The sequence below is a fragment of the Aythya marila genome (assembly GCF_965140915.1).
Source record: "Aythya marila genome assembly, chromosome: 3".
NCBI lineage: Eukaryota > Metazoa > Chordata > Aves > Anseriformes > Anatidae > Aythya > Aythya marila.
Genome location: NC_139044.1, coordinates 26,836,380 through 26,859,744, shown reverse-complemented (window position 1 = coordinate 26,859,744; position 23,365 = coordinate 26,836,380). Strand labels below are relative to the sequence as shown.

Here is a 23,365-nt window from a genome sequence, read left to right as displayed (position 1 = left end):
ACAGATAGCCACAAAATTGCTAACAGAACCTCAAAATATAAAATTTTAAGGCTAGAAAGAAAAGGGGTTGTATAGATTGGTAGTCCTGAGGTTTCTGAGTTTCCCCTAGATAATAAGAATAATAATAAGAAAAAGGATTTGTCAATAGTTTAAATCTTTCTTAATGTCAGCTGGGTTTTAGGCATATAATCCAAATAGTCCCAAAAAGACAGATGCATAAAGATAATGGACAATAATAATCATTTAGAGAAGGTAATACCTTGGCATAAAACACATAATACCCACGCTTCAAAAGATACCTGAAAAGTCATTTTTTTCAGCATAATTTTACAGATTTCTATTTCACTAACATTTATTTAGATATGTTTACACAGCATCTTGGTTTTCCTTTTTGCATGCTGTTTTCACAGACTACAATTTCATGTGTTCAAGTTCATGATGACACTTGCTTTAACTAAACTTATTTTTATTAACCATGCAATATCCACTAAAGTTTCAGAAGGGAAGAAATATTTTAAAAAATATTCAGAGATACATATCCTGAAGACTCAGAACTTCTGAAGACAGACAAAGTATCCACATAATATAATGTCACTAACAAACTACATGTCAAAACATTGCCTCTCAAGCCTTCTGCTGCAAGTCAGCCAAGCAGGGAAATGCCAGCTGATGAGCAGCCCAGTATGTGCTTTTCAGACCAATGGAGCCTCCAGCTGTTCAAAACCACAGTCACACCGGATCCTGGGGAAATGAGCTGACCCCAGACTGCTGTTAATGCTGCCTCCTCACCCCCATCAACCTGCCCCAACGAGCCGACGCCAAAAAATGCCATGCTCTCTCCACACGTCTGAGCTTCTGAACATATCAGGGGCCAGCACCGATCTTTGGCATAGCAAAGCAAAATGCTGCTTAAGCTAAAGCTTGTTCAAGCAACAGTTTGTTAACCTCAACTTGCTGTGTGTTTTTTTTTATTATTATTATTTATATATATATTTTTTTCCGTGTGTGTGATTTTTAAATCAACAACAAAATTTGCTTTTAAACAAATTGGCCATGAACAACTCATTAATCACAAAGATTCCATAAAAGATGGTGGGTTTGTTTGTTTGTTTGTTTGTTTGTTTTCTGGGCTATTTCTTCAGGTTTTTGATCAGTAATATCTACAAATTTATTGATGAGTTTTTTTCATCTCTGGTTTACTTTCCAACCAGAGATCTATAAACTGCTGTCGTGTTGCTGTTCAAAATACTTTTCATTTCACTTTAAGATAATCAAAGCAACGACAGCAATCCTTTTAACTAATTAAATTAATCCTTTAATTAATTTGAGAGAAGTTTGAAATTGAAGAATCATAGAGAATCATTTATTTTACAGCTCCATTCCTCAGTCTGTCAGTGCAGTCCCTCTGTTAATAGTATAAAATAGCAATACTCATAAAGGATGAAGTATCTTGCATAGAAAAACCTGCAGGCACACTATTAATTTCTTCTTCTCTATTAATGCCCACAATAAGCTTTAAGAACTCCCCAACACTTTAATTCCAGACTGCAATGAAGGTGACCCTAACTCATACAGGGTATCCACATATTCTGCAAACCTGCTGAATCTGTCCTGAAACAACAAGCTTCAGACAAAGACACTTCAAATCCTCACCAAAGAAGCAGAGATTTTAAAATGCTTTGAGCACCAAGGATTCCTTTTTTCCTCACACACAAACTGCTGCATTAAGTTACATCTATGTCAATACCAGGGCCGACTTTGAGGCTGTGGGGTTCGAAGAGTCGCTGTACCTTAAGGCATCAGCCCTTGGCAATTTACTTGGTAGAATCGTCTCTGCAATAGCATCGCAATAAAATGCAGGCATTTCTCAGAAGTCATGCACTGTCATGAAAGCATAACCTTTGTAATTCGCCCAGCACCGGGCAAATCAGCAGTGACCATCTTGCTAGAGCTGACTGCAAACCCTCCAGCTTTCATGCACAAGTGATACACTGTGCCCAAGAACTGAAGATAAAGCTGTGTTTTTAATCGCTTATTCATCTGAAGTCTAAAATGAAAAAGGCAGAAAAATCCCAGAAAAAAAAAGTACAAATGCAGCTTCTGTGTTTAGACCATTTCCTTTCTTCCTACATTCTCGGATTCAAAGCAACATCGCTTACCTACTGCAGCTGAACCAAGACCTCCACTATTATATCTTTTATTATTTGTATTTTGATAGCAGCCACCAACACATCAGTCACAATAAATTCCCCAGAAAATGCATAGGCTAAATAAGAAAACAAGAAAGAGATGGCTTACATCTGTATCAATGCAGTATGTTTTATTATAGTTACTGTAATACAGTGTGCTGCTGTAAAACATTTACTTCTGTGTGCTAAAAACATTTTCCTATGTTTAAGTAATTTAACGTATCTTGAAATACACCTGATTTTAGTATTGTAATATTTCTTTTACTCACCACGGTGGTGAAAATAAAATAAAAACAGATATCAAGACAGCACTATAGAATCAAGAGAGACAACATGAAAGGTACAAATTAGTGGCAAGATGATTGTTAGGAACAGTGTAACAAGAAAAACAGACCAGGCAAGTTGTTATCTTATGCACAGAAGAGAGAAAAAAAGTGCACTAGAACTTTTGGACATTTTGGAACTAAATGATTTTCCTTTCCAAATCAATTGCCTGAAGTAGTAATTTCTTTAGATTTTTGCAAGTAAGTCTTCTTATATGTTTCATAACACTTTATGGTTCTGAGTCAATAGAAAACACGTTTAAGCTTTTATATATTGTACCACCTTCTCCCCCTCCAAGGTTTGCTTAGTTTAACATGAAACTCTCAAGTAAATAAAGTGTTTATTAAATCCAGCATTACCTTAAATACTATTGCCCTCTGATTGTGGTCTTTAAAATGCAAACATTTCGTAAATTAGGGGAAAATTTGTGCACGGCTTCTTTCTTTTTTATTTTTCAATATTGTTACTATTTAGCTATAAAGATTTATTTTCCCATGAGGGAAAAAAAAAAGAATCACTTGAGATTAATTGATACGAAGCAAAGAGATTGCTTTAAACTTTACATGAGAATTAATTTGAAGTTAGCAGCTGTTTTAAAGCTGACTCTAAAATGGGAGTAAGTATCCCATATGGGACTGCCCCGCTTATACAAGCTGCTTCAGCTTCTGTAAGCTTATATGTGCTTAGATCATTTCTACAGATAACCATATTGAAAAGCTGCAAATATTAGAGGAGCCTGGCACTACAGATTTACTGCCTTCCTTGCTGTTCAGAATGATAACCTGATTTAGTTCAAGCTGGATGGTCTCTTGCTATAGGGTGAAAAAGGAAAGAAGAATAAATCACTCTAAGAATTAGGTATCTCTCTAAGGTATTCCAAAATTTTCCTAGTGCAAATCCTGTCACCCTCTTCTGGAAGTCATATTATCTTCAAATGGTTTAAAGTAGAATATGATATTAGGATTCCATATGAAACTGAGTAGGCATAAATTTCTAGCAAGAAAAGAAAGGAAACTGTATGTATACCAAATCATACGATTTCTGCACACAGACGCATACACAAATATGTATGACATTATATCTACAGATATGCAAAATGCACACACACACATATGCACGTACGTCCTTTTGTACAGAATCTTCTCTCTTTCTCTGAGTTTTATAAGTAAAAAGTAAAATTTATAAAGCAGGGAGACGAGTGGATTCTCACATCCTACAGCCCCCACGTAACAGTTACCTCTGCAAATAACCTGGAAGAAGCAAGCTGTGCGGTTTGGAAGAGCAGACTCTAAAATACTCTAACAAAAGAAAGCCTTACGCTCCCCAGACATAATGCAGAACTTCAGGCTGGTCAGGAGTCTCAGTTTCAGTATGAGTTTGCTTAAGCAGAACATCAGCCAAATGGCAACGGTCATCTTCTGTTGTACACTGATGCTTGGAGGGATTGTCACCAGAAATAAAGCAGTGAGAAATGAAGAATCGTAGGCAAACAAAACTACTGGAATAAACTGAACAGAAGTGCTTAGAACACAGAATAGGAAAGAATGAGTACTGTTATAATGACAACACTTTTAATTATATATATATTCAATGAAAAATAAACTATTAGAGAGAGAGTAAAATACTTCCAATTAATGGAAGTAATGTAATGTTCAAACTTAATTCCCTTGAGGGTTTTACTGTACTATTTTACTTAGCTTAATGTAATTTAAATTATAAACAGAATGGCTCTGTAAGCCCCCAGAGAAATGTATTTTATTTATAATGTATTTCCTTTGAAGTGGTTATGGAAATCATGCTCTTCCTGAGGTCTGTATCTCACATACCACCTACAGCTGCAAACTAGTCACTCCTCGCAAGTTAAACATGATCAGTCTGGTGAAGTACGTGACAAGAAAACCCAAGGTTTTTTTTCAATGCCAGAAGAAATAGAATTCTGCAATTCCAAAAACTAATAGTCTCCCCTCAAAAAAAAAAAAAAAAAAAAAAAAAAAAAAGAAAGATCTTCACTGGCGAAAGTTAGGGGTTTTAGAAGCAATGGAATTCAGACATAACCAGTCCACTTCCATTTTTAATGCATGTAATGAAATAATTGTTTACACTATACTCTAGCGGGAATTATATCTGAAAACAATTATATTTTATATACTGAAATTTAAATACGTAAATGTTTCCATCCTTCATTTAAGTAACAAATTGCTTTCTAGGATAAAGTATACACTTTCTCTCAAGATTCATGTTACAAATGATTTGTGTTACCTTTTTTACTACAAGTAATTCAAGTATTTCATTTATGAGTAAGTAAGTGAATATGAATGCACAAACTGAACCCCAATCTATGTGCTCCCCTCACCATCAATAGCCACTGCTTGGACTCAGTTAAATAACTACAGCCAAAAAGCTGTAAAAAAAAATAGCTGTGAAAAAAAGCCTATTTTTACCTGTATAAAATTGATTTCAGCCATTAATCACTTTTTTAAACCATAATAGCACCTAACACCTCATGGACGAATCATTAACTAACACACTAGCCATAAATATACAATGGTCTAAACTGTGATGCTTCCCTGAAATAATGTCAAGCCAAATCACTTCAAAGGGGGGTTGTTTAAACAGGAACAAATTAAGTAAGCAATGTAAGATCTGGCAGCTTATGTTATGAACTCATGACAACTGTATTCACAAACTACATACGGTTTGAATTGGTTATTCTTTTTTTGTCAAGCCTGATCTTTTCCTCTAACCTACTACTAATTCTAAAACTAAATGAATAATTAAATAAAAATACAAGTTCTCATTAGGTTTGGGTTTAGAGTTTGAATGATGTTTCATGGGATAATGAAGAACAGCAAGTATTTCCATGCCAAACATTGATGCTCTAGAGTTTGACTGCATTAATGCACAAACTCCCTTCAAAGGAGTAGATTTTGTTGATTTAATAGAGTTTAAAGAAGATATTTAAATGTGCAGAAAGAATTTGTATCATGTTTATTAATGCAAAACAAGCAAAATAAATATGAATGAATTTTAACACTATTTTAAAAAATAACCAACATGGATATGTTGCTGTACAAACTTTCTAAGAAAAGACATTTCGTCTATCTCCTTTTAGATCAGCCATTATCTAGAACAGACTCGAAAGTTACCTCAAGTGTCTTGGGCTTTGCACTTCATATTAGAAAGCTGATCTTTACTACAAACTTTGCAGACATCTATACTTTGCTAAAAGCTACTGGAGCACTTGTGTTAAATGACAAATGCTTGTCATAGTGACCACTACCATTGCGTTCAGGAAAGATTTTTTGATTCTGACAGCTCAAACAGCAGAGCTAATGTACCTTTGCTAAGCAAAATGATGCTGCTCCTCTTAACTAATGTAATGTGTTCAGATGAGCTGACAAATTCTGTTTAATGCAATGCCCCTTTGTGGGTGGTAAAGCACATTATTGTATTATTTCTTCATACATATAATCCCTTAAGAGGTAGCACAACAGTGTAAACAGAACACAATCCATCACTTATATTTATACGAGTGGCTTTGTTATTGTTAATTTAGTATCAGAAAAACAAATAAACAACAACAACAACAAAAAGACAGTCATTTCTGGCTTTCTGAAACCTATACTAATATTTTTTTTCTAGACTGGAGTATATGGTTTGGTGTTTTAACTCATTACTTTATGCTCAGTGTTTCCACACCATCATATTACAGTCTAAGTCATAAAAACAACCTTACAAAAGGAGAGAGATGTGGCCTGTAACAAATTTTGTAGAAATGAATTATATGAATCCAAGCATTTTCTTTGTTACTTTCTTTTTAGGCTGAAACTGAACACAGTTGAATTCTAGTTCCTTTGGGATATTCTGAATTTCAGAATCAATTTAAAAATTCCTGTTAGATGATAGTTGTGCTTCTGAAACCTACAGAGAAAACATTCTCCTCAGACTCAGTATCCAGCATAACGAATGTGTTCTGGGATTGCTTCCCTGCCCCTTAGTTACAAGCTGAGGAAGATTTTGGATACTCACACCAAGGAACATGAATCTCATACATGAAATGTATGTGTTTTCAGTATTTTATTCACAGAACCTGAAAAAAAAAAAAACCTGAAAATCTTTACCATATACATAACACATGAAAAAACTTCTAAGTAAAGCTGGAATATGGCCAACACAACATGAAAGGTAAAAACAACTGTAACCGAATATGGCGAGCTGTGTAACAGCATGCAAGATGTTATGTCCTAATTTCACAATATGAAAGCAGGATAAGCCTTGCTTCAGGAGTCATCTGAACAACTTGTTGCTATAAAGATCCAGCTAGCATGCTATGCAAATCCTTTTCTAAGATGTCTTGGTTAGAAGATTTCTCAATACAGATAGAACTGAGTGACTGAAGTCCCAACACACTCCAGAAACAATCACAATAAACTGTCAGTGCCACAGTCCCTAAAGCAAGTATGTGAGGAGAGCAGTCTTCTGTGTAAGGAGTGTGGCTATATGTGTAAATACAGATCATCTAAGGCACTGCTACTTACCCATGTTTATGGTTCATTTCCACAAAATCAGAAATACAAATCGGGGTGGAAGTTTTACAAAACCATGTAAGAAATGTGAAAGAAACACCAAATACAATGCTAATGCTGTAGCATACCAATCCTCAATTCATGTAAATCATTTTAAATGCCACTACAACTGAGTCATAAAACAGTGTAACATACAAGGGAGAAAGCAGACAAGTGATAATGAATGCTAGCAATTTATCTGGAACAATTTAGTTCTTTGCCTAGATTTCCTTTCACAGGGAGAAATGACTTGCTGAAAATAAACTCAACTACCATACTAAAACCGGAAGGGAAAACAGAGTTTTCTGGAAATTGCATTTTCCTTGTTGGATTATCATCTTTACTACAGCAAGACTGAATTATTCTGCAGGTAATTATCCTGGAGGTGAAATATGGGCTACATTTTCTGTTTTGTCTGAAAATCACAGAAGACATGATGGTTTGTGCAGAAGCTCAAGATAGCAGGAATAACCTGAAATTATCTTTCTTTCACTTACCCAAACCATGATACTGTTGTACACTTAAAACAGGCACAGAGTTTCATTCATGTAAACCTGCTCAGTCCAGTTCTTATTCTGCTAATTATGCAGTTGTAATAACAAGAAGCTCAAGGTTTGCCAACTTCTGGAGAATTTATTCAATTTTTCTGCTGGGTTTTGTGCCTAAGCCAAAATTTGAACCACTGCAGCCACTAATGTTACTATTCCTACTGTTAAGTTAGCTCAGGTATACCTACAGAATGACAGGCATCAAAGTGTTCCTAGTGTTCACAGCATCTGAAAGTAGATGTGGCAAGTAGCCTAAACACTTCCGTATGATGGTCTACAGCTGCATGTCTGTTCAGAATAAAACACATCACAAAGTTGGAGGGCCTTATTCAATGATTTTGTAGTCAATAAATTCCAAAAGAACCTGACTTACCAAAGTGAGCACTGTTACCAAAAATCAACTGTTTCCTGATATACTCAATACTTGGAAAGGCATACTGTGAATAAATATATTTTTGAATTTTACCTACATGGTCCAGTAAAGAACATCAACGCAGCTGCTTGGATCAGGCACTGTGTAGCTCTGTGAACTCCTCTTTTGGAAACAAAACTGGTAGTATGTCAGCATGTAGGCTGTGAACACAACAAAAGAGAGAGGAGAAACTATTAGAACAGATTGCAGAGACACAGACATGTAAGCCCAAAGTAACCTCTGGATCAAGAGAAAACAAGCCTTTTTTTTCTTAAAAAGGAACAACAACAACAACAACAAAACCCTAAGCTGAAAATTGTAAGAACAACTCAAGTCTCCATGTACTGCACAGATCTGGAACACTGGTAATACGATGGCACTGAGAAGCATTTGGGTTGCTCCCACCTACCCCCAGGGGCTACGTACAGTCTCAATGATTTCAAATGATTTTTCAAACCCAGTGACCAAATTGTGGAAAACCATTTGCTTAAGATAATACAAAGTCTGCAGCTGAGTCAGCAAGGGAGCCTATCTGGCTTGTTCTTGGAAGCTGGCACCTCTGGATGCACAGGGATAGGGACTGCTGAGCCCGCTCAGACCCTGGGAGCAGCTCAATGCAAGGGTAGAAATCAGAACTCAACTCTCCTTTTTCTTCCCCAAATGCTGTCTTTTGAACTAAGCAATTTAAAAAGCTGGTTTGGAATACTAATTTTCACTCCAAAAAAATAAAAATGGAAAAAAAAAAAAAAAAAAAAAAAAGAAAAAGGAAGAAAAAGAACCCCCTAATACATCCAATATATTATAGTTTCAGCTTCATTTAACATACTGCTGCTCTTAAAAGTTGACACATAGAGGAAGCAAGAACAACAATAATTAAAACCTATGCAACACATTTTCCTCTGCAAAGGTTGTAAATTCCTGGAGTCAGAAGTGTAGGAGGATTAGCCACTGACTACTATGTTCCATTTCATTAGTTCTAATTAATGCCAAGTGGAACCATGTGCCGTTATTATCCCATTTATTACATGCCATTGCAGCCTGAGGCTTCTAAGCCCCTTTGAATAACTTAAACACAGAAGAGTGATTCTGAATCAACAGATGCTCCATGTGCTCTCTCAGTGTTTCAGCCTTTATCAGCGTGCCAAGAGGTTTCACTCCCAGGTGTTACAAAAAGGAGGCAGCAGACCAGAGAGAGTGCACTGGCTCTACTGGATGCTTAGTTTTTCGGTAAATAACAACAACAGAACCAAAAAGAGCAAGAACGAGACAGGCTATAAGCAAACAAGGCTGGGATGACACTCCAATTCATCTTCAGAAGGGAAGGAGACAGCAACTGGCTACCCACGTACACTGTTGCACACCAAAACAGCCCTTTACCACAGCTCTGATATACCACTAGCTACAAAGGTATCTCCCTCCTCTAGTACAACACTCTCTGGAGGAGAGCCGTTCCCTCTGCTAACTCCACACAGGCCAGCAGTGAAATGCATCAGGAGGGAATCGAATCTGCACACGCCCTTATGCCACATGAAAACAACAGATGCTGTATTTGCAGCAACGAATGGAAAAGAAGCAGACCCAATGAAATGCAGCCAGGAAAGAAGGAATATGCATTAACTGTCTTACAAACGGTGCCATGGAATCCTTAACTGGAAGGAGCCTGGACACATCAGCATGGCAAACCCCTCTGCAAGAGCATGCTTTGATACCCTCTTCGTCCAGGTCAACATTTGGCTGATGGAAGGTAATTCCAGATCCGCCTCCTGAAACAACCAGGAGTTTATCTTCAAGTGGCTACTCAAATGCTCTGTTTGTGCCACTACTCCCAGCAGACCAGGCAAAGGAAGTGCAGCACAAGGAAACACGTCTGTACCTAAGGTCACCGAGCAAAGAAAGCAAAACACGCAGACACAGGCAAGGAGAAGCCGGGGAGCTCACACTCTTCCTTTAACTACCTCCTTCCTGGAAAGGGCTTTGCCTCTGCAAAGTTATGGATAAGCACCATAATGATTTTGCCAGGGGTTTGGTAGAAGGACTTGACATTTTAGCCCAGGAAGGGTAATTCCACGCCTTTAAGAACACAAGTTCTGGTTTCAGTCCACTCCAGTGATCCAGCAGTGTCTCCATGTCACAGCAAGCTTCTCATCAGTTAAAACTACAGCTTCCATAGCATTTGCTTGTTACCAAGGTCTGAAGGTCCCCAGTGAAACTCTTACATGCCCTTACCCAAGAATCAACAATAGGAATTCAACACTTAAAGAAAAAAAAAAAATCAACCAATTTATATAGATGAAATATAAAGGATGAGAAATATTTTTTATTCACACTATGACTGCAAAACCAAAACAAAATAAAACAACCTGCTTTATGACCAAAGCCAGTTTTAAGTCACTTTTAGATCACTTTTAAGACTGAAAAACAATTTAAAATGGAAGCCTCCTAGGTTAGCTGAGGAATGATGGTTTCTAACAATTATAACTCAAATTTTAATAATGCTTAATAATTTCCTTCTCATTAAATTATTATGTTTTTAATTAGCAATAAACTATTTCATTATTAAATTAACTTCTGAAGTTATTCTGAATAAAGAAATTTCTTCCCAGTCATTTTTGACTACATTTTAATTTTTTGCTATTGCTACCCAGAATCCAGTTTTACTCCTCTAACCATGCAGATAGCGAAAAAGGGCTTTGGAGTTCACTGCCCCAATTTACAGTAGACTAAGATTCCTCAAAAAAGCTTGTACTGTTTGCAAATCCAGCAATATAAGTAACAACTCTACTCACTATGAAAAACGATCAAGACTAGTTGACCATTCAGCTTTTGAAGAACATCAAAGTTCATTTGAAGCAACCATGTAAAAGATTTATTCCCACACATCTTTCTACCTTGGTTCAAAACACTCAAGATAAAATCAGGGAAGATGGCTGATCTGTATTTTACATCTGGAAGTGAGTGATGCCACTTTTTGTTTGAACCATTCTTCTATGCTGGTACAGTTCATTGGTCCTCTGTTAACCTTTCTGGAAGACTTGTCCAAAAGAAAATAAAAACAACCCCCCATAAATCCAAACCCAGTTTTCAGCATGAATCCTGGACCTATCAAAGCCAACAGTAGCCACTCTGACAACAATGTGCTAGAAAATTCAATTTGAGGGATGCTTCTAGGCTTTGGTCCTTGATTTCTGCCATAAACTGCCAGACCAGTCCTTAGACATGATTTGAGAGGCAGCATGGCTGATGAACCTGAGTTAGGGTGCAAGCATGGGTGCACATTATGGAGAAGCATTTGAGCTTTCTGCTATTACTAATACATCTGTGATTATAATGCCTTAAAAGATGTTGCTATCTGGACAGGCAGCCTTCTGTATTCCAGCTCCAGAACTGAAGATTGCATTTTATGACTTTTAGGATTCATTTCCCATATTCATGAGAAACCTGATCTAAAACACAAAGCGCACCTGTGTGAGGTCTTTTGTTTTTAATTTAATTTTGATCAAATCTCACTAGAGACAAGTGTCAGTAAGACTTTTAAGTAAAGAACTACTGTGGGAAGTAGAACTATGGATACAGTAATTTCTGCTTTGTTTACTTGATAAAATGAGTTGACATACATTGACTCTGCAGTGTGAAATTGAATTCCTATGTTTATATAGAAGAGTATCACGAAGCAGGTTTCTCACTGCCAGAAACAAATTTCACAGACTGGTAAAACCTGTACATAATAAGGTATGAATTTCACATGAGTTTATCAACAAATAAAGGAGATCTCCTGGGTCTTTATTTATTTATTTATTATTTTATTTACTGAACTTTGGGCAATTTTAGTCTTGCTGTGAGGAAAAGAAATGAAGGTCTCAAAACTCTGAGAGATTAGTTACATATTTGCATTTTATTGCCTAAATAATCTATTAAGAAAAAAACACTGCTACACATCACATTTATCATACTCAAAAATGCCTACAGCTGTCTATGGGTATATCTAAACAGGTACAAGGCACTTCAGTAGTTTTATGGATATAATACTGATGACTTTACAAAATCAGCAAAAGGCATAATACAACAGCTACCCTGCAGCTTTTGTTTTCAGTGGACTTTAAAAGGCAGAAAATCTTCTAGAGTCTTGAGCTGAAGGTATAGAAAAGTCTTCAAACTGAAAGAGGTATCTCTGCCTGGCACTTCTTCCACTGGATCTAATTAGAAATAGGTTAGAATCAGTCTGGACAAGATTAAAGCTGTATGGTGAGAGATTGCAACTGCAATGTTTATAAGCTTGAAAAATACCTCTGTACTGATATGGGAGAAAAAGATGCTACACCTAGTTCAGGACAGAATTTCCTGTTGGGAACATATAAATTTTTTTTTTTCCACATTTTTAGAATTTCTCTTTTACCTTCAGGAAAAAAAAATCCATTTACAAAAAGATAATTTTCTTGCACTGTCTACTTAACAAATAAAACCTGTTTTCAAGTGCAAGCTACCTACTTGACTCCCAGACAGTACATGCCTGAAATCTGTAAGGATTTGTGAAACTTGAGGTACTACAGAAACACACAGCTTTCTAATTAGACAACACAATAATGACCCCCACTCTCAATATAGTAAACATGGGTCATAAATTCAGAAGATAATATGGGAAAGTCATTAAACTGCATTAAAAAAAAGAAAACATAACTTCAGAGATCAAAAGTGAAATAAAACTGTTTACATATATCTGACAATATGCTAGAGAGAAATTTTCAGAAATGTTCATAATTTGTTCAAAAATTTTGACAATGTCTTTGATCTGAACTCATTGCTTGAATTTTGGAGACTAGACCTGCCAAAATGGACTTTAAAAGATGTACAAGATTATTAATTTTGTCTCCATGTTTGCAATTGATCTATAAAATGATGAATCACTTGATATGTTCAGGGATCTCAGTGACTACCAATGGTCTTCTTGTTTGAATTTCAAAATAAAAGGACCATCTCTGTCTAGCCCTAGCCCAATAAATGTTAATACTATATGTCATGTTGAATTGCTTTGAAAGGTTACATGAAGGAAGTGCAGCTCTACAATATCTGATAAATTGGTGGGAAGAAGGTGTCATGGACTCTTTCTACCAACTTTGACTTGAAAGACAAATTAACGTCTTGTATCTGTTCTAAACACTAATTATGAAGATAAGCTCTTCCTATATTGTACACATTTCATCTAAGTCAGCCCACTTAACCAAACCAACTTCTGTATTTCTGAGGTTGTGGCAAAAATCCCATAAGGTCAAAATAAGAGGAGAATTTAATGTCACACAACAGTCCATTCAACTTGCTCAACTTTTTATTTTTTGAGGATGACTGAAAACAATAATTTTATGCTCCTTTAATCTAGTTTAACTGAGAGAAAAAACTGATGATTAGTGTACCAAATTTAGACCACTTTCCCAAATGTAGACAACTTTCTCACTGAAAAGATGTTAATTCATAGCACTGACTCAGTCAAATGTGTTTCTGTTGCTGAATAATTACGTCAAAAAGTTTTGTTTCATTTCGAGGTTTTTAGAAGTTAAACAAAATCCAGACATTTCAGGTATAATTTTAATTTGGTAGCCTCATAGCTCAAAAAGGATTGTCTAGAGATATCACATTCATTTTACTGCAGAATAGTGAGTTCAGCATTTTATTGGCAAATTTGAATAGCTATTTTGCAGTTATTGTTAGATCTGCTCAGCCTGAAAGCGTTCAATCCATTTTACTTCACATACAAACATCTAGCAAGTGCACTACAGTGTCTGAAAATAAATAGCTGAACAAGCAGTTAGGGAAAAACAAAAAAAAAAAAAAAAACCAAAAAAAAATACACACACACAAAAAAAAACAACAGCAGGAAACAATACTACTAAGGAAAGTACTTCAGTTTAACTGTTCTTTGTTACTTGAATTTTCTATGTAGCTGACATAATTGTGAAAGCTTTTTAAAATCTGAGAAGTGTTTAGAAACTCTTAGACTTTGATTCCTTTGGGTGCTTACTGATGACTGACTTCTAGCACCTTTGTTTTTGTTTTTTTTTTTTAAGAAAACAAAGATTTTTTTAAAAAACAAACTTTTCTTAAATTTAATGAATAATTTCATATGCACTACCAGATAATCACGGCTAAACAGGTCAAACCAGGAAACAGCAGTTTGTACACAGGAGCATTAATACTTTAGGATGTGGTTCCACTTACCTTTACAGTTACAGGCATCCACCTCTGAGCTGAACAACCTCTGTGCAGTTAATGCAAGAAAACTGGCCCATCAAAGGACCCTTCAACAGAGCTTCTGTATGTTAGTTGTTGGCCTTAGAATGAGATGAAGTAAGCTCTGGGAGTACCTAACATCCTCCACCCATTACACAGCACATCTAAATCTGGTTTGGTGAGTCCCAACCTCAGCGCTCACTTTATGCAATCATAAATTGATGCCCATGAGAACTATTTTATAAGTCCCTTTCATCCACGCATTAGTCTATAAATATTCTCATCTATCCTGCTATTTTGATTCAGATTAGGCCCCACTACACGTATACATGTATATATATAATGTATACATATATATAATGAAACTTCTGATGAGAAGTGATTGGGTTAAAGAAACTGTTTATAAGCACAGAAAAGAGATTAGCTGTTGGCAAGAGGTGTAATCACTTCCCATGCTTACCTATCAAAATTCACTCTTAAACATCAAAAGACAGTTAATGGTATGTGTATGTAAACCTTAAATAATCCTCTAAGTGAACCCAGACGCTGGCTGCAATGCAGCCTTTATATTCAAACACATAAAACAAACAAAAAAATAGATTGTGAAACATTAAATGTCCAACTCCTTCCACACTGAAGAGCCATAGACACACCAGCTGTAAGTGCATCTGCTCGAATTAAACCTCTTTCAGATTCACTAAATCCATCTGGGGGGCTAAAAAAGCAGCTAATGTATCTTGAATTTACTTCTGCACCTGATGTCGGTGTCAGGGTGCTGGCAGGGGGCTGCAGGACCTCTGTGAGACAAGATGGCGGTGCCCCTGAGGAAATGTAATTAAGAAAGGGCAAAACCCTGGACGGCAGTACTGTCCAGAGCAGGTGGACATTTCTTGATGAACCATGTCCTATGGAGAGCCCGTGCTGGAGTATGAGGAGGACAGGTTGGCAGTGAGGAGCTGCTGTGGACTGGACAGAGCCCCCACTAGCTGCAGCCCAGGATGGTTGCTCTTTGGGTGGCTGAGGCTCAAAATTTGCTCCCACGTGCTATGGCTCCATTTGGTATAAAACACACAATTAATTGGTGTTTAACACAAACAAGGTTTATCGTTATGCTCCTGATATCCAAGAAAAGCTCTTTGTTTGATTTGACAGCTGCAGCTCTTTGATGCCAGCATCTAAAGGTACAGGTTGCTGGTTTAGGGTCTTGGCGCACTACATGGAGACCGACAGCTCTCTGTGTAATGCCTACCTGTACATAAGCACTAGGACAGAACACAGACAGCTACATACCTGCTACAGATTACAGCAACATCTAACATAATGAACAACAGCATAGATGAAGCTGCTGATTTTGACTTTTAACTGAAATTTCTCATGGCTAAAAATGCAGCTTACTGCTACTACTGATCTTTCTGTGTTACTGTGAAAAACTACGCAGACAGCTGGGCTGATGAGCACAAACAGAGAGAAGCACTCATTGCAAGGATACGCTCCTGGCCCTGGCTGGGGCAGATCATCAGTGTGCCTTAGTACTATAACACACCTTTACAGCTGTCTGAAAACCTGCCAGCCTCTCTGTTGCAAATCACTTGTAGCGTGGCTTTCTGTGCAACTGAAGCTAAAGTTCTATGTTTAATTTGGGATTCAATTAGCATCCAGAAAATCATTTTTGGAAAAAACAGCTCAGCAATTTATTTCCCCTATTAACATCTTGAAATATGTTTGAATGTATACATAAATGAAGGAAGAAGAGGGGAGGAGGAAGACAAAAAGAAAGAAATGGTATGTAGGAAGAAAAATGTAAAGAGTTATTGATTACCAAAACTTCCTAAAAATAAATACTGTCCCCCCAGAGTTAAATTAAGAACTGCCATTTAAAATAACCAGTCATCTTACAAAATTAACAATAATAATAATAATAATACCTACCTATCTCCACTATATTTTACAAAGTGCCTTTCAGAAAATGACAGCTGCAAAATCACTAGTGGATAATGCAGCCAACATAAGTAACAATTAGAGTTAATGCAGGTGTGTAAATTAAGTAAGTTAACAGCTTGCTCTGCTTCTGAAATGCACAGGCAAATGAATGAGACACGCTTGAAAAAAAAAAAACTGTAGCAGAATACGGACATGACATGGCTGTCAGGCTCAAGGACAGCATACTGTGTGGTAGATACAGAAACAAAAATATGAACTCTCTGCTGACAATATCCTTTTGCACTAGAGATGTCTAGGCTTCACCATGTATGCAAGTGTGATGGTGGAGGTAAAACAAGGAATGTTTTGATATCTGTGGACCTCTAGGGGGCACGTATCATCTACTCATAGTTTGCTCTCCAGGAAGAACACTGCCTTGCTTTGCTTTTACTGGTAAAAAAGTAGCAGCGTTCATCTCTGACAATCTGAAAATAGTATTGTCAGTAAGAATTATATTTATTTAAACTGATAAGTTAGGATTCTTTCTTCATTTTTGGAAAACCAAGAGTAAAAAAAAAAAATAAATCAAAATTTAAATTAAGCCAGTCAGAAAGAAAACATAGCTGTACACACATACCAGCCCTGTATAATGTACCAGCTGAATGGGGTTCTATATATTGAATACACTGACTTAAGATATACTGACATTTTATAACATATAAAATGATATACTGACATTTTATAAGATATACTGACATTTTACAATGACAACAACACTAATTTCAAACCCTTGTGTGGTGCTATGTTTCATCATCAAACTCACAATTTAATCAACAAACCACATTCGCAAAATTACGAAGTATACTATGTCATCCCAATGCCAATACTATGCTAAGACTAGACAGACAGACTAAGGGAAATAAGCCAATGGTCTTCCTATCGTGTTTTAATTCTTTTGCTCAGGTAATACAGGTTTGGTTTTGCATGGGATTTCTTTGTTAGTTCTGAATGATGCAAAAACTATAGACCTATAGTGGGGAAACTATAGGCCTGTCAGTTTGACCTCCGTGCCAGGGAAACTCATGGAGTAGATTATCTTGAGTGTCATGAAGCGGCACTTACAGGGCAAGCAGGTGATCAGGCCCAGTCAGCATGGGTTTATGAAAGGAAGGTCCTGCTTGATGAACCTGATCTCCTTCTATGACAAAGTGATGCGCTTGGTGGATGAGGGAAAGGCTGTGGATGTGGTCTACCTTGACTTCAACAAGGCTTTTGACACCGTTTCCCACAGCATTCTCCGCAAGAAACTGGCTGCTCTTGGCTTGGACTGGCGTATGCTTCGTTGGGTTAGAAACTAGCTGGATAGCTGGGCCCAAAGAGTTGTGATGAATGGAGTCAAATACAGTTGGAGGCCGGTCACTAGTGGTGTTCCTCAGGGTTTGATACTGGGGCCGGTCCTCTTTAATATCTTTATCAATGATCTGGATGAGGGGATCGAGTGCACCCTCAGTAAGTTTGCAGATGACACCAAGGTAGGTGTGTGTGTCGATCTGCTCAAGGGTAGGAAGGCTCTGCAGGAGGATCTGGATAGGCTGCACCAATGGGCTGAGGTCAACTGCATGAAGTTCAACAAGGCCAAGTGCCGGGTCCTGCACCTGGGGCGCAATAACCCCAAGCAGAGCTACAGACTGGGAGATGAGTGGTTGGAAAGCTGCCTGGCGGAGAAGGACCTGGGAGTATTGGTGGATAGTTGGCTGAATATGAGCCAGCAGTGTACTCAGGTGGCCAAGAAGGCCAACGGCATCCTGGCTTGTATAAGAAGCACTGTGGCCAGCAGTGCTAGGGAAGTGATTGTCCCCCTGTACTCGGCTCTGGTGAGGAAGCACCTCGAGTACTGTGTTCAGTTTTGGGCCCCTCACTACGAGAAGGACATTGAGGTGCTCAAAAGAGTTCAGAGAAGGGCAACAAAGCTGGTGAGGGGTGTAGAGAATAAGTCTTATGAGGAGCGGCTGGGTTTGTTCAGCCTGGAGAAGAAGAGGCTCAGGGGCGACCTTATTGCTCTTTATAAGTACATTAATGGAGGCTGTAGAGAGGTGGGGGTTGGTATATTCTCCCATGTGCCTGGTGACAGGACGAGGGGGAATGGGCTTAAGTTGCGCCAGGGGAGTTTTAGGTTGGATATTAGGAAGAACTTCTTTACCGAAAGGGTTGTTAGACATTGGAACAGGCTGCCCAGGGAAGTGGTGGAGTCACCATCCCTGGAGGTCTTTAAAAGACGTTTAGATGTTACACTTAGCGATATGGTTTAGTGGAGGACTTTTTAGTGTTAGGTCAGAGGTTGGACTCGATGATCTTGAGGTCTCTTCCAACCTAGACAATTCTGTGATTCTGTGAAAAAGCGAGTAACTGATTACTGCTGAGGGAAGTAAAATTTGTTGTGATATACGTTTACTCAGTTGAAATAATACTGTAAAATACTGTAAGTAACTCCAGAAGTACACAAATTCAGTTGCTGATATATGAGATTAAGCTCCGATGAGATCTATACACACAATAACTATGGAAGAGAACCTAATAGGGTAGGACCAGAAGCCACGTGCACTGGATGTAGGCTTTGACCTCTACCAGCAATATCATAAGAACAGGCACTTCTGGTTGATTTGCTACAATCAGTCCTGTGTTGCAGTACTGCTTCACTATTCCATGATTTTACATGTCATTATAGTAATGGAAATGCTGTCATCCAGACAAAATGTAAAAGTACACATTTCCTTTGAGAACTGATAGTAACCCCATCAGCATTTTCTAGCTTGGATAATGATACTTTTTGGGTATATGCATTTCTTTCTTGATTTCAATTCAAATCAAAGATTGGTAATATTTTTTCTATACATTCATATGCAACACTCACAGTAAAAGTGATGTGCCTTAAAGCATAATGATTCTGTTTCTCCTGTGCGTGCACTTTTCACAGTGATGCTTTGGGAAGCAAAGGAAATGATTTGTTTGTTTTTGTTTGTTTGTTTTGTTTGGTAGATGGTGTAAGTGGAGGTGATTTAGATTTTTAAGTATTCAAGAAAAATAGGATTCCTCAGAAAGTGGGAGAGGATTCACAACTGCTCTCTTTCCCTTTATAGGCAGAGGTGAAAGTATCCTGAGAGCCCATCTTCCTCTTTGATGAAAGCTTAGCCATATTAGGCCAATCTCAAAGTGATGTGAACAATGCTGGCAGCAATACTATAATTTTCAAGTACCTAGCTTTTAAGCTTTGTACAAAAAGAATAAAAAATGTCTTTAAGCCGATAGCCAAATTTAAAGTTAAGAAGCAAAATCTCCAGGACAGATTGGCAAGGATTATTGGTTTTAATTTTGTTTATTAATGCCTTTCCCTGGAATGTGGGATATAATACATTACCTACAACTATGATTTATTAACGTATTTTTTGCTTCTATAGGTGCTCAACCTATTGGCAATGGCTTTCGTTTCTTATATTCTCTTCCGAAGACATCTTGTAATTGTGCCTTTCGACTTTTCACTGTAAGTTACATGTAACATCTTCAGTGGCCCCCAGAAGCACATGAGCAAAATGTTTTGTCAACCTTCTGAACTAGACATTTACTAAAAAATTGCAGTATTGGAGAACAAGCCTTTAAAAACACAGGTGCTTCCATCCCTATGGCACACAATCACATTAGCTTTATGTTTCTGCTGAAGCAATGCAATTCCAGACTTAATAACAGTATTAAATTGCATAATTAATTTAGCAGCCTTAAAGCACACCAAGATGTATTGAGACAATTAAGATCTTTAGCAGCACTGCCTTGTGATGGTTGCTGCCTGTGGAAGGCAACACAATATTAGCATACAAGCAGCCCAACCAAGGGTTGTCACTGGGATAAGATTTAAATTACTTAATAAAGACTTAACATAGAAAAATTCTGTGATCATCTTCACAAGTTCACAAGATGAGCGAGTCCTGATTTATTACAAGTGATATTACAGAAATTATGTATCTTGCTGACATTACAGAAAATGAGACATGAAGTGCAGCTATTTTCTAAATGCAATACAAAACATAATGTCAAAGCTGGAGTTAAAACCCCAAAAGCTGAGCCCAAATAAGTCTTGCATTAGTATAATGAAATGTCAGTGCAGAATACCCAACAGAACTTCTCGTGTTTTTCTTTTTATTTTATTATTATTATTTTGTTTATTTTGTTTTGTTTTCTCTTCTGGCAGAAAATGGGCCAATAAGGGTAACTTATGAGTGAACTCACTTCAGGAAGAATGACACCCCTCCAGTGCTACACAAAGGATAACTACATCAGTTCTTAAAAACAAGTACATCTTTTCCTTCAGCATTTTCCCTATGGCTCAATTTCCCTGAGACCTCAGAAATGCCCTTTACAAAGTTACTGCTACTACATAACAACTATTTATTTTAGTCTTAGGTGAATCAGCCCTTCCAGCAGCCTCCATAACCACAGGAAAAAGCCCAACAGCTAACTTAGATTAAACATTCAACATCTTGACAGATAAACTTTAGGCAAGCTGGATTGCACCCAAAACTATGTCAAGAGACAGAATAAAATCCTGCCTTTTCCTTCCATTGAGCAGTGTTATGGTCAAGATCTGAAGAATTTCCAAGCCAGAAAATGCCACCCTCTTCACAGTCATCTGAAAATGGTCTGAAACCTGTTGACTGCTAAACTCAACTTCTAATGCTTACATAAAGCCTGCCAGAGCAGCACAGCTAACTCCATAATTTCTGTATTTCTACCTGATGTGTCTCACTATTTTTAGCTTGATATTTCTGAAAGAAAATCTAAGCATTACGGATGTGCAATGGCAAAACAATTTTGATGTCACATATAGGAATTTTATGGTTTTCTATAATACCCCTCCCAATCTTTATAAACATATGCTAATTGGGGAAATAGTTAGTTTCATGATTCATAAGTAAACTTTGGCTTTGCCAGCAAAACTACTAAGGACAGTATGCTGTCAAACTGAACCCTGAAGCAGTGTGGTTAGGAAAGTGTAGCTCTGCACATCTGCTCCAAATTCCTTCCTTGTTCCAAAAGTAATCATCCCTTGATCTCATCCATAGGAAAGTGTCTGTCCTTGCATTGCTTGCATTGACCATCCTATTGTAAGAACACAAAGCTATAATACCACCCATTCAGCACCATCCATGCCACCTGTCTATAAACACAGGGGTCTTAGAGGCCCTGCAGACATCTTTTCCTCCTCTGTAAATCTTGGTACAGCACAGTTCAGCTCCCACAGGCACTAAGGCAATAATTCTTGCCTTTCTGTTTTTTAAAGAGTGCTGCCAGCCAAGTAAAAATGCTGCTTACAGACAAAAGACAAGCTGCTTCAACTCGGATTGTTATCTTTTTCATATAGTTATTCATCTATTAAAAAAAAAATAAATTGTATGTGCTTTTTTATGGTTTAATAATCAAGTCATAATCTTGATATATATTAAGTCAATGAAAAAAAATTCAAATTCAACCCCCATGAAGTGAAAAAAAAAAAGATAAAGAAGCAAGTATTCCTAATTGCCCAATATTGGTCCTATTCTGGAAGACAGCTGGCAAAGCACTAATAAAGCTGTTTCTGATTTCTTATATTCCTTTTAGTATATTTATAATGAAGCTGATTTAATGGGAATATCATTTCAAACAAGAGGCTCGTTATATTTTAATAGATAGTGATTCTGAAAGCTTTCAGTCTTCCTAACCTTTCAGCAGTTAAATTCGATCAGCAAACTTTCTTCCCTACTATGTATCTTCCAGCAAGTGAAATTTCCAAGCCCATACATGTATGGTTACAGAATATAAAAACAGCTTTCTCAGCCCAGTGAACAAAAGGAACAACTGGGAACATTTTAATAAGTCTGTAAATCCAAAAAGTGGTGTGAAATTACAAAAATTCAGTGTTGATGCCTCAAAAAATATTATAGATGCATTAGATGAGATAATGTCATCTATTTAAAAGAATCCCACTGTGTTTTTAAAAGAAAAGAAAGTAGAGTAAGGGGATACACAATGGGTGTAGTACACTATGGGCAGAATAAGGGTCTAGGGATGCAAACTCCCAGGAGGATAAGCCTTTGTCCAGGTGGAATCATGTTATTTCAGGTAGAGAGAGTGGCTCTTGCAAATTTAATTGAGATGCATTTCAAAGTGGTGTTAACAAAGAGATTTGCTCTGCTACAGAGAACAGAATTTTATACCAATGTGTCTTTCAAAATTGCTTTTAATTAAAATAAGCCTACCTTTTCACAATTGTATAGCATTCAAATGACTTGGTAAACTCACAGTGCTCTCTCCAATAAATCAATCTGCAATGAATCTGTGGTGGTTTATTTTAGACAAGACCTTTTCTTTTAGATTTTATACTTGAGGATTCTATACTCTAATGAAGAAGCAAGTACCAAGGTACACTCTGGCAGGTGAATGGAAGCTCCCATTCTGAATAAATCTTTCACAGTTTGTTCCTAGTCCTTGTAAAGGTGCAACTGTATCTACTTACTAAATGATAGGTCAGATTTGGTAAATTCTACACTGAGATCATTAATCACAGAATCACAGAATCACAGAATTTCTAGGTTGAAAGAAATCTCAAGATCATCGAGTCCAACCTCTGACCTAACACTAACAGTCCCCACTAAACCATATCCCTAAGCTCTACATCTAAACGTCTTTTAAAGACTTCCAGGGATGGTGACTCCACCACTTCCCTGGGCAGCCTGTTCCAATGTCTAACAACCCTTTCAGTAAAGAAGTTCTTCCTAATATCCAACCTAAAACTCCCCTGGCGCAACTTAAGCCCATTCCCCCTCGTCCTGTCACCAGGCACGTGGGAGAACAGACCAACCCCAAAAGCCTTTAACTTAAAAAGCCTTTAACTTTACTGTGAGGTTACCAGAAAAAACAGCTCTTCATCAACGTACTCTTTTGCTCTAGAGTGATAGGTTATTGCTTGTATCCTCACCTGCCAGAAATCCCAGTTATTAACTAAAGCTGCTCCAACTCAACTACTCAACCCAAAGCTCACCTCAGAGGGAAGAGGTACATGGAAAAAAGTTGCTTTCCTTCATTTTTGAATGTAGCTCACTCAAGACGAAGATTGAAGATTCTTGTTTCTTAAAATATGGTGTAATTTTGCAGTTAAGTTAC

At 37.3% G+C, this 23,365-nt stretch overlaps 1 protein-coding gene across 1 annotated transcript in view; it reads right to left on the bottom strand.

The window, feature by feature from the left end:
* CHRM3 (cholinergic receptor muscarinic 3) overlaps window positions 1-23,365 on the bottom strand; it is a 273,820-nt gene that overhangs the window by 117,207 nt on the left and 133,248 nt on the right. Inside the window, 2 exon segments of the mRNA XM_082756224.1 lie at window positions 8,093-8,142; window positions 8,145-8,199. Coding sequence (XP_082612350.1) covers window positions 8,093-8,142; window positions 8,145-8,199 — 105 coding nt within the window.